The following is a 13,513-nucleotide window of genomic DNA, read 5'->3' on the forward strand; positions in this document are numbered from 1 at the left end:
TTTGTTGGATCTTTGTGTGGTTTAGGTATCAGAGTAATTGTGGCCTATAATATCCTGAAGTCATGGATGGCTCATTCAAAATAAGTACTTTGGGAAATAGAAAGAATAGTGTTTGGAGCTACATCTACAGTAATGCTTAAAGAAATTTAGATTTGCATTTGTAAAATTTTACCCCTTGTTTGCAGTAATGATGCTTGCTTACTTTCATAAACATTCCAGCTTTAATATAACTGTTTTTATTGATATAATTATGTTAACTAGGAGAGAGGTGTGGTTAATGATTTCCTTTGCTCTTTTAACTTAGGTAGCATATACTGCTGTGACTTATATGCAGCTCCACCAAACTGACTGCAGAAGAATATGCATGCAATTTTCTGTGTGTTGTCTTCTTTTTTTCCCATGAGGACAAGAAATTGTCTGGAGATACAGGTGAACAGAAACAAATGATCATCCTTTGTGACAACTGAAGAGTGTGAAGAAAATAAAAGGAGCTCGGATTTTATGAGTTACTTCAAATATTATCAGCACATAGTTGCTTTTGTTTTTTCCTTCTTTCAACAGAAGAAATTCACTGTGGCTAAGCTCTTGACATTAGCTAATAGGTTAAAGATTCTTACACATGCTCCATTTGTTGAAAATGTTTTGTTGCTGTTGTTGTTCTTTTCCTTTTTTTCTAATGTTTGGTTTCTTAGCCAAAAACCAAGTGCCTGTAGGTGTATGACTTTATTTCTGGGTCTTTAATTTTATTCCATTGATCAACCTGTCTATTTTTAATGCCAATACCATAAGGTTTTTTTTCATTACTATCAGGTATGGTGATAACTCCATGCTCTCTTTTATTGGACAGGGTTGTTTTAGGTATCTTCTACTTTTTTTTTTTCCATATGAAGCTAAGAATTGCACTTTCTGTGTCTGTAAATAATTCTTTTAGAATTTTTTATGAGAATTGCATTAATCTGTAGATTGCATGTAGAAGAATGCAAATAGACCCATATTTATCACAGTGCACAAAATTCAAGTCCAAGTGGATCAAAGACATCAACATAAAACTAGATACACAAAATCTGATAGAATAGAAAGTGGGGAATAGCCTTGAGGGCAGTGTTACAGGATACAACTTGCTGAACAGAATACCAATAGCTCAGTCACTAAGATCAACAATTAGTAAAAAGGACCTCACGAAACTTAAAGGATTCTGTAAGATAAAAGACAGCCTCAATAGGACAGGCTGCAGCCTACAAAGTGGGAAAATGTCTCCACCAACTCTATATCCAACAGAGGGCAAATATCCAAAAAGAAATAAAGAACTCACAAAATTAGACACCCATAAACCAAGTAATCTAATTAAAAATTAGCAAAAGTGAGAATTCTCAATAGGGGAATATCAAATGGATGTGGACACTTAAAGCATCTTTAATTATCTGGGAAATCCAAATCAAAACCAACGTGAGAGTCTACCTCATAGCAGTCAGAATGGTTAAGATCAAAAACTCTGACAACAGTAGATACTGACAAGGATGTTGAGAAAGAAAAACACTCCTCCACTGTTGGTAGGATTGCAAGCTGGTACAATCACTCTGGAAATCAGTCTGGTGGTTCCTCAGAAAATTGAACATAGTACTACATGAGGACCCAGCTCTACCACTCCTGGGAAAATACCCAAAGGATGCTCCAACATGTAATAAGGGCACATGCTCCACTATGTTCATAGCAGCCATGTTTATAATAGCCAGAAGCTGGAAACAACCCAGATGTCCCTCAACAGAAGAATGGATACAGAAAATATGGTACATTACACAATGGAGTACTACTCAGCTATTAAAAACAATGAATTTATGAAATTATTGGGCAAATGGATAGAACTAGAAATTATCATCCTGAGTGAGGAAACCCAGTCACAGAACATACACACACATGGTAGGTACTCACTGATAAGTGTATATTAGGCTAAAAGCTCAGAATACCCACAATACATCTCACAGACCATATGAAGCTCAAGCAGAAAGCAGACTAAAGTGTGGATGCTTTACTCCTTCTTAGAACGGGGAACAAAATATTCATAGGCTGTAGAGGGTTGGAGGGACTTGGCAGGAAGAGAGGAGGGGAGGGGAGAAGGCAGGATGAGGTATGGGAGAAGACAGGGATGATATACACAGGGTTAGGAAATTGAACTGACGTGTGTAGCAATGGGTTATGGGGAACTGGGAGTAGCCACCAGATAGTCCCAGGTGCCAGGAAAACAAGCAGCTCCCAGGAGCCAACGGGAATGACATTAGCTGAAATACACAACAAAGGGTAGGGAGAACCTGTAGAGACCATGTCCAGAGATTAGGCAAGGCCCCCAGGTAAGTGATGAGGCTACAAACTCATCTCCCAATTTTTATCCCAGAATTACTCCCATCTAAAGGAAATACAGGAACAAAGTGTGGAGCAGAGACTGAATGAAAGGTCATCCAGAGACTCCCCCAACTGGGAATCCATCCCATATACAGACACTAAACCCAGACACTAAACCCAGACACTGGTGTGGATGCCAAAAAATGCTTTCTGACAGGAGCTTAATATCTCTCTCCTGAGAAGCTCTGCCAGAACCTGACAAATACAGAGGCAGATGCTCACAGCCAACCATTAGACTGAGCATGGGGACCCAAAGGGGGAGTTAGGGAAGGACTGAAAGAGCTGAAAATGTTTGCATCCCTACCGAAAGAACAACAATATCAACCAATTAGACCACCCAGAACTCCCAAGGACTAAACCACCAAGCAAAGAGTACACATTGAGGGATCCATAGCTCCAGCTACATATGTAGCAGAGGATGGCCTTATCTGGCATCATTGGGAGGAATGATCCCCTTGGTCCTGTGAAGGCTTGATGCCCTAGTGTAGAGGAATGATAGCCTGCGGAAGTGGGAGTGGGTGGGTGTGGGAACACCCTCAGAGAAGAAGGGAGAAGAGGGGACAGGTTAGAGGGTTTGAAGATGGAAAACTGGGAAATGGGATAACAATTGAAATGGAAATAAATAAAATATCCAGCAAAAGATATTCCAGAAAAGGAACAAACAAACAAAAACAAATAAAAGTAAAACAAAATAAAACAAAACAAAAAAGTACAAGATAACCATATTACAATCTACTAATTCAAAAATCTTAAGTAACAAGAAGAGACCAAAGAAGGGTGTTTGAATCTTACTCAGAAGCAGAAATAAAATAGACATCAGAGGTAGCTAGGGGGAGGCACCTGGAACAGGAGTAGAGCTCAGCTTCTGGGAGGAGAGAGGACTGGGTTAAAAGGGGAAATGAGTGTGGGGATGCATCTCTAGGACATGCCAGAGATTTGGCTTTGGACAGGCTCACAGAAATCTATCGGGTTGGCCCTAGCTGGAACTCCAAGAAGTGAGGAATATAAAGATTGATGTGGCCACCTCTTATTGCCAAGCAGGACTTCCAATGGAGGTAGTGGAGCACCAACACACCCACAAAACCCTTGGCCCTTTTAAAATTGTCCTTCCTACAAGATGTGCAGGGATAAAGATGAAGCAGAGATTGAGGTGCTGGCCAATGAAAGAACAACCAAATTGAGACCCATCCTATGGAAGAGATATAACCACTGACAATATTAATGATACTCTGCTATACTTGCAAACAGGTGCCTAGCATAACGGTCCTCTGAGAGGCCTTATCCAGCAGCTGATGGAAACACATGCAGAGGCCACATCCAAACATCAGGAAGAGTTCCAAGTGTCTTGTGGAAGAATGAGAAGAAGAACTGAAGAACTGGAGGGGTATAACAGAGACCACAACAAGATCGCCAGAATCAACTAACCTGGGCTCATTGGGTCTTACAGAGACTAAACCACCAACCAAAGAGCATGCAGGAACTGGAACTAGGTTCTCTGCATCTATGTAGCAAATATGCAGCATAGTTTTCATGTGAATCCTCTATTAAAGTGATCTGGGGATTACTCTGATTCTGTTACCTTCTTTTGTATACCTTTTCTCTAGCTGGGTTGCTCCCTACAGTGTTAGTTAATTGAATGCTTGATCACAGGTTGGGGGTGCTATTTGAGAGACATTTTTAAATGAATGATGAATGATGAAACTACATTTGACTTTTTTGTCATTGAGGACTTCGAAGTTTAGAAGACTCATGCCATTCCCATTTGATTTTGCTGCTTTCTGTTGTGGTTTAAGATATGAGCTCTCATGTCTAGTTCCATGACTTTATGTCAGTATGCTTCTCTGACATGTTGGTGATGGATTCCTGTCCCCCCGGGGCTTGTAAGCCCAAATAAACTCATGCATTGGTCATGATGTTTTTTGCATAGCACAGAAAAATCAATAAAATAATCTTAGTGCATTTTTAATGGTTTTGATATTAAAATTTTGAAAAAAAATATTACCATTCTTTTAATTTAAAATCCTGTATTAAGACAACATGAATTTTGCAGGCAACTGATTGATTGAGAAGACTATCATCCTGAGTGAGGTCACACAGACTCAAAAAGAGATGCATGGTTTATTCACTGATAAATGGATGTTAGCCCTAAAGTACAGAATACCCATGATATACCCCAGAGAACGAAAGAAGTTAAACAAGAAGGAAGGTCCAAGAAAGGATGCTTGAATTCCACTTAGAAGGGGAAACAAAATAGTCATGTGATGTAGAAGGAGGGACAGACTTGAGTGGGAGAGGGGAGGAGGAGAGGATTGGGGGCAGGGCTGCATCAGGTGTGGGAAGAAACTAGAGATAGGGCCAGAAGGCCAAGAGAATGAATGGAAATCTGAAAGTGCATAAGATGGGGAGAGGACTGGAGGGAATCTCTCTGAAGTCCCAGAGAACTGGGATAGGGGAGACTCCCAGGAGTTAATGTGTTTGACCTTAACCAAGATGCCTACAGTGGGGACATGGAACCTGAAGAGGCTACCTCCTGTAGCTAGGCAGAACCTCCAGTCGAGGGATAAGGACACAAACCCGTCCACAAAACTTTTATCACAAAATTTATCCCATCTAAAAGCAATACAGAGAAAAAGATGGAGTGGAGACTGAAGGAATGGACAACCAATAACACTCCCAACTTGAGACATATCCCATGGTCAAGCATCCATGCCTGACAGTATTATTGATACAGAATGGATCCTAGCATAACTGTCCTCTGAGAGGCTCTGCCCAGCAGCTGACTGAAACAGATGCAGATACCCACAGCCAAACATTCAAGGGGGTTTAGAACCATTTGGCCCTGAAAGGGATGGGAACCACACAGAAAAATCAACAGTTTCAGATTTCAATGTGGATCTCTGGGAACTCTCAGAGTCTGAGCAACCAACCAAAAAGCCCACACAGGGGCCAGAACCCCAGGTAGCAGAGGGCTGGCTTGTTCTATCTTGGTGGGAGAGGATGCACCTAATCCTGCAGAGATTTGATGTGCCAGGGTAGGCCCTGCCCTCCTAGAGGCAAAGAGAAGGGGAGATAGGAGGAGGGACTCTGTAATGGGAGCACTGGGAGTACAGCAACATTGGGGAAGTAAATTAATTGATTAAAAATAAAATAAAATCCTGTATTAAGCCAAGTAGTAAGATAATCAGCTAAGCAAAATAACTTAAAAAACAAAATTATTTTTAATATATTGTTTATGAGTTGTTTGGACAATATAGTTATTCTATGTTCTTATAATATATTGTATTTATATAATTTATAAATATATCTTATGTTTATAATTAACAGAGTTAAGCATATGGGGATGTTTAAATATACATATACTTAGTACTGTGTGAATGCACATAGCATATTGTGTTTATAATTATGTAAATAATATACATATGTTAACATACTTATAATAGTAGTCATCATAATAGAGCAAAGAACAAAATTATTTGAATGTTCCAAATTAATCATTTTGGAGAATGACCATTTGCTGAAGAATGTTCACAAAATCTGAAGCACTTAAAACTTTTGATAGCTAGAGCCACACCCAGTATCTCACACATGTCAAGCAAGCTTTGTACTACCATCTAGGGCCTCACACTAGAATTAAGAAATGAAAATGATATGAAAGTCAATATGTATATTAATTACTGTGATATTAATAAAATGCCAAATTCCAAAGTTACTGACCTAAATTTTTTAAATTCTATTATATACATAGTAATCATTAACTTCTTTAATGACATGTCCACTATACTACAGCAATATGATAGTTATAAACGAACTATGAAGTTAAAATAGTTTAATCTAGTTTGATAGTAGACTAAAATATTACTTCTGTTATTTCCAAATTTTACTATGATTGCAAAATAAGTAGAAAATTTGTACAAATTCATATATAATGTTTATACTTTTTGAATAATATTAACCCTTCCATTTAAAAAAAGAAAAATTTTAAAAATTTAGCAAGGCGAATGTTTTCAGATACATTATTTAATTTCTATTAAGGGATCCTGCATAGAAGTATTAAATAGTACTAAACTTTGGACTATACTCAAGGAGCATACTTGACCCCTGGTGTTATCGTGAAGCAGTAAAACAATTAAAGCACTAGGGCATAGTGGGTAACCTGGAGTCAACAGGATTGCTCTTGAAAGGGACTGTGTGCCTTCACTGTCCACTTCTTTATGTCTTCATTGCATTGGGAAACAGGCTTTGTTTATCATGTTCTCCTGTCCAAATGCTATGAAGCTTGATTAAGAGGATCTGAAGCCACAATAGCTGTGAGGCAAAATCTGGCCCCCTACTTCTTACTCTGCTTATCTTGTGTACTTGCCTAGAATAATGGCATGCCAATTAATATGGAGAGAGTCACACTTCATACTTGCCTTTACAGCTTCTCCCATCCTCTGCTACTTCAAATCCATCCCGGCAATAACATCTTGTAGCATTTCTGACCATGGCACATTTAAACTGGCAATTCAACTGCTGGCAACTGGGTAATAATTCTGTAAAGAATAAAAATAATACAGTCTCGATATCAAATTATCCACACAGAAGTGTTTAAATTAAACATCATTAGTATATATTATAATTGCCACAAGGAGGAAGTTAAATCCGTTGTCTTACAAAACACGCTGGTTTACATTTATTTTAAGGACTGGTAACAAAATTTAATGTAAGCTGGTGCTCAGTTTTCTTCTTGTTAGCATATTACTATGTTCGAATAAAAAGTCTGTTCAAATTCTGGTAAATTAAATTATTTCACGAGGAAAAGGGGCAGGTTCATTTCCTTATCCATGCCTTCTCTGCCTGACACAGCAATTGATTTTCTATCTTTGGAAGCTTGTTTTGATTTACCAATCCATGAGTAACCTGCATAAAATCAATGTGTATATATTCTTCCCCAATAATTTATTTTCATTGGTGGAAAAATATTACAGAAATACTAGACATAATATATTTCATTATGCTTGAGTTCTTCCAGAAGAAATATAACCTTGAAATACAAGTTAACCAACCCTCCAAATAATTTCAGATTCATTGTGATAAATGCAGAAGACAGTACATGACAGGAACACATTGAATAGGTGCTAATGAGGGTAGTATTTGATAGACTTGAAAATCATTTTCATAGAAGATATGACTGCTTATGTGCCATGAAAATATTGTTCTAGTGTATTTTAACAATTAAATTTTCCCCTAGGGTGAGCGATAGGAGTTCTTAATATTAAAGTTAACTGAGTCAAAATATGTTGCTATTTGTCATAAATTTTAGTTGGTTTTTTTATAAATATTTAAAAGATATCAGACAGCAAAAATAATATATCTGCAGCATTCTAAATTGAATGCTGTGTATTTCAGTAGGGTATTACTTATAACTACCTGTACTGTTGCTTTACCTTAATTACTTTTCAATTACAATGTAAGACTGTTTCATTCTCCTTTTAAAACTGAAAATCCACTTTCTAATTTTTCACTCATTTATGCTAACCTTGTTTCATATGTCTTTTAGGAAGCTAAAGTACTCAGAAACTATTTTAAAATTTTTACAGCCCATATTTGATAAACTGTGAAAAGTCTTGGGTCCCAGACTTTTCAACATAGCTGAGCTAATTTTCAAAGCCCTAACTATACTACTTCTCTGCTACTGTATCCTATTCAAGGTCACTCATTAAGTTTTGTTCCAATTCCTCACCCTAATTAGTATTTTGTTATTTATATTAGGTCTAGGTTGCCAAACAAAAACCTCACTCTATTTACAAATTTTGTAAATATTTGTGGTTGGAATATAGCCACACTCATTATTTACATACAGATTCTGACTGCTTTCCTAATACCTAAGAGACAACGAGACCCACAAAGCATGAAGTATTTTCTCCTGTCTGTTACAGAAGATGTTTTCTGAATGCTATGCTACTTCATTCTTAGTTCTGAGCAGGTTTTTTATTTTCCCGGATTACAAACAAAGGCCATAGATATCAGCCAACCCACCTGCCTCCTTATTCCCAATTATATTTTCTATTTGTATCTTTAGGCAATTGTAACTATATACATACCTACATACTCCATTCTTTATGAATTTCTACATTAAACTTACTTCATCACTTATTTTCTAGGCTCATTAACTAACTTTAACCCCCTGCCTCTTTATTCCCAATCATTTTTTTTTTATTTGTATCTTTAGGCAATTGTCACTATATACATATCTACATACTCCATTCTTTGTGAATTTCTACATTAAACTTACTCCATCAACTTACTTTCCAGGCTCATTAACTTACTTACCAAGAAGTCCTGGAAAACGTTCATGCTTTAAGTTCAATGGCAATGTTTGACCTTCACTTAACTTGACCAACTTTCAACTTATTCTACTTCCAGTGTAACAGGTACTTGGCTTGCCACCAATCTCATGGTCTATTTTGTTAAATTCTATTTCATCTCATCTACCTGGTGTAATGTACCAAGGCAGAAACTGTGGTCTTTTTCTCTGTCTGTAGGACACTTGTGAACACCATTGTTTGAAATATAAATGCTGTTCTTGAATTTGAAGGCTAATTCTATCCTCCTCAATTTCTAAGTTGCATAAACCAAATAATCATTGAAATATCATATTAGTTTTCTATAAGTTGCCTTAATGCAGATTCAACCAGTAAAAAACACAGCTATATCTACTTTGAATTTCAAATACTAGAGTCATGGCAACAAAATATAGACATAGATATTATTAATTATTTAATGCAGAATGCCTCTGTCTTTTATCTAAAGAATGATAATATAAAATATGCAATGCATAATTCTTCTAAAACCTTAACTCTGTCTCCTATGTCTGACTGAATTTAAGAATCAGGCTCTGGATAGGAAATCTCTTTGAACTTTCATAGAATTTTAGAAGAAACTATAGGTTCAAGCTAGAACAAGATTTTACTGTAAATGTAGGACAGAGCACCAGTCTACCTGCAAACCTTTTTGAGTTCTCCCTAATTAATAAGGGTATATAATTTAATTTCTTGAAAAGTTATTGTTAATCATACTTTAATAATAGTTTGTTTGTAGAGATACAGAACATTAATTATAGTTTGGTATTGGATCATCAAATCAATGTAATATCTTGACTTAAGAATAAGAATTAACATTAGTCATAATTTCTAGTTAACTAATATAAGCTAAACCTATAAGAGAGTTCATTTACTTCCTAAGGGTAATTGACCTGTGAATCATGGAAGCAATCCAAACTTTATTTCAGTCTGCAGGGTACTTCAGTCTGATGTTCTCTGAGCACTTATCCAGTACTAAGTCACTAAGTACCGTTTTAGTTACACATTCTCAGATTTTGTGTAGATCCATGTATCAGTTACAATAGGGCATGGTAGTGGATGGAGTTAAGTAAGAAGTATGACAATGTAAAAACTATCAAAAGAATACATAAAACTATCAAAAGAATACATAAAACTATCAAAAGAATACATAAAACTATCAAAAGAATACATAAAACTATCAAAAGAATACATAAAAACACTGATTTAATTAGTTCCAGGAAGAAGGACTCTTTCATGATTAAGAAATGTAGAAAGGCAAGGGAAATATTAGCGAAAAAACAAAACAACAACCAAAAACCCCTCAGGTACACTTTCAATATGAGGTCAGGGAGATGGCTTATCAATCAAGAGCACTTGTTCTGTAACAATGAAGAACTGAATTTGTATCAAGTACCCACATAAAAATCCAGAAATCACCTTACACAGGCCCATCTTCTCAGTTGTGGGGAGCATAACCTGGAGAATCAATAATAATTACTGAATGCCATCCCTCATGAAGTGTGAGTTTAAGGAAAAGACCTTCCCTTAAATCAATAAGGTGAAGAAATGACCTGGCACACCTTTCTCTGGTTTCTCTGTGTGGTATTCAGACAAATAGATACAGAGAGGCACAAAACACATACATGCACATGAATGCACATGCATAGTACTTCACACACACACACACACACACACACACACACACACACACACACACAGCTGAGCACTACTCAGCTATTAAAAACAATGAATTTATGAAATTCTTGGGCAAATGGATAGATCTGGAGGATATCATCCTGAGTGAGGTAACCCAATCACAGAAGAACTTACATGATATGCACTCACTGGTAAGTGAATATAAGTCCAGAAACTTAGAATACCCAAGATATAATTTGCAAAACACATGAAAATCAAGAAGAAGGAAGACCAATGTGTGGATACTTCATCCCTCCTTAGAATGGGGAACAAAATACCCATGGAGTGAGCTACAGAGAGAAAGTTTGGAGCTGAGAGAGAAGTAAGGACCATCCAGAGACTGCCCCACCTGGGGATTCATCCCATAAACAGCCACCAAACTCAGACACTATTGCATATGTCAACAAGATTTTGCTGATAGGATCCTGATATAGCTGTCCCTTGTGAGGCTATGCCAGTACCTGGCAAATACAGAAGTGGATGCTCACATCGACTATGGGATGGAACAGTCATCCCCCAATGTAGGAGCTAGAGAAAGTACCCAAGGAGCTGAAGGGGTCTGTAACCCTATAGGAGGAACAACAATATGAACTAACCAGTACTCCCAGAGCTTGTCTCTCTAGATGCACATGTAGCAGAAGATGGCCTACTTGCCCATCAATGGGAGGAGAGGCTCATCATCGTGTGAAGATTATATGCCCCAGTTCAAGGGAATACCAGGGCTCAGAAATGGGAGTGGGTGAGTTAGGGAGCAGGGTGGAAGGTGGATATAGGGGACTTTGGATCATTTGAAATGTAAATGAAGAAAATATCTAATAAAAAATAAAGAAAAAAACTACTTTAGAAGATGTGGAAACAACGATAAAACACATACAATAGATGTAGCATGAGATATTTATTACATGAGAGTTTTATTACATTTATTACATGAGAGTTTTATTACATAAGCAGAATATGAGATCATACTGTAAAGTGAATATAACATTCTACTTGTACAGTAATGGGGTTGTTCTCTTAGTGATATAATGTGTCACTTTCTATTTAAACCTCCTTCTCAGATTATCCTTGTTAAGGTCTAAATTCACAACAGAATCTCCAAATAGCCCTTGTTTCAATTGTAGACTCCCTTTAACTGGGTAATGCCTATGGAACAGAGTGTGGTCCAGTAAAAAGTTTCAAACAAGGAGGAAGTTGGGCAGACAAGGAAAAATAAAAAAGAAATAATGGTTGTGTAAAGTTAGATGTTAACCCAGTTAGTGTTCTAAAATAATATAGAAAGGAATCTGGACTATATTTGATTGACTTTACTGAGTATCCTCTTCCCAGTGGTATGTGTATGCACAGAATACAGAAGGTAAGAAGATGATAAAACAGTATATGGGATTGTAGGAAATTGCTAGATAACAACTCTGCTAACGGATCACAAATGGTTGTAAAGAGCTAACAATACGCAACTGAAAATCAATATTGTGTTTATTTAGAAAAGTACTATGAATTATTGTAAAGTTATGTAATTTTACTGCTTAGCTTCTATGCTTAATTACAGGAAAACTATAATGACTATACATAATTATCACTCTATCCACCCACGTGGCTAGAAAGCTTATTCAAGTACCATACAATTTCCATTATTGATGATTATTTTTCCAGAATGCCTTTCAAGTGGCAAACTCATTGGTTGATGTGCCGTCATCATAATGTTTGGTCTCATACTGAATTAGCAATACTGATAATACCTAAATCAATGATTTATCCAGGTGATAACATAGCCTTCTAGACATATAAGATAACAATTTTAAATATTGACATAAACATGACCATTTCTTCCATTTAAAAATATGAAAGTAATATTTTAAGGATGCAATCAGATTTTATTGATGGATATTTTCCTACATTAATGTATTTTTAAAAATCTTTTTAATGATATTATAAAAACTGTAAAGAAGGAAAAGGCCAAAAGGAAGATTAAAAAGAGATCCATATACTTAATCTAATGCAAACTAATTTTCCAAAAAGTATGTAGATTTGTAACATCTAATCTTTGAAGTTCTTAGATTCTCAAAATAGATTCTTGATTTTATATTACTAGAATATAGCAAAAATAAGAGGAAAACAGTTTATAAAATATCTAAGGTTATTCTATTTCTTACATGTATTTTTGCTTGGAGTTGGTAGAGCATTATATTGAGATAATAAAAATGGTAAATCAATACTATTTTAACTCTCCTCCTCCTTAGTGATTCTTGGCTATGTAGGGCTTCAAAGTGCAGGGAAATTTTCACTATCAAATTTCATCTAGCTACTTCTTCCTAGGCAAAAATAATGGTCGCTTCCTCATATCTGAACCATCTATATGATGTTAGGCTACATTGTTGATACTACAAATAGTAGCATAGTATTCCACTGTATAACTATAAGCAGTCTGTTTACAAACTGATACACATTTTGTTGTTTTCAATTCAGTGTTATATGATAAACACCAAGGTATTTTTGTATAAATATAAATTTGTTATTTGTATAATTCTGAGATTTCTGAGTTATATCATAGAAGAATATTTCACACCAGAAAAAAATCTATAAAATTGTTTCTAGAGAGAGTACTAGGGCTAGGCATATTTTTGCAATGTTATGCATTGTCAACCCACATATTAATCCTTTTTGCAGTATTCTACTATTTTCAGAACAAGAAAATTTAAAGTCTGACAACATGTGTCTTTACAATGTTCCTTTCCATTAGCATTTTAAGTATTCCAACTCCATTTTATTTCCACCAGCAATTTTCCAAGTGCTCAGCCATTTTCCAACCTTTTTGGAAACCAAATATAAAAAGAAAAAAAAAACAAAAAGAAAAAAACAATAACAAAAATTAAAAGTGAACATTCCCCCATGGGAGCAAATCAGGGCATATTCTAGCACTAATAGCCTCAATGCAATTTTTTGTTGACCTCTTGAAAAAAATCCATTCTTTAAGCCCATGCCACTTCCTCTATGACATTTGAAATAAAATCTCTCCCTCTCTCTCCCTGTCCCTCTCCCTGTCCCTGTCTCCCTGTCCCTGTCTCCCTGTCCCTCCTTCTCTCTCTCTCTCTCTCTCTCTC

General features: G+C 36.2%; 1 protein-coding gene across 4 annotated transcripts in view; it reads right to left on the bottom strand.

Annotated features, from left to right (window-relative positions):
* Lrp1b (LDL receptor related protein 1B) overlaps positions 1 to 13,513 on the bottom strand; it is a 1,962,444-nt gene that overhangs the window by 1,111,375 nt on the left and 837,556 nt on the right. For all 4 annotated transcript variants that reach the window (XM_021192210.2, XM_029535926.1, XM_029535925.1 and 1 more), the window contains exon 4: positions 6,810 to 6,929. In XM_021192210.2, coding sequence (XP_021047869.1) covers positions 6,810 to 6,929 — 120 coding nt within the window. The remainder of the gene's footprint in view (positions 1 to 6,809; positions 6,930 to 13,513) is intronic.

The sequence above is a fragment of the Mus pahari genome, chromosome 3 (genome assembly GCF_900095145.1).
Source record: "Mus pahari chromosome 3, PAHARI_EIJ_v1.1, whole genome shotgun sequence".
Classification (NCBI taxonomy): Eukaryota; Metazoa; Chordata; class Mammalia; order Rodentia; family Muridae; genus Mus; species Mus pahari.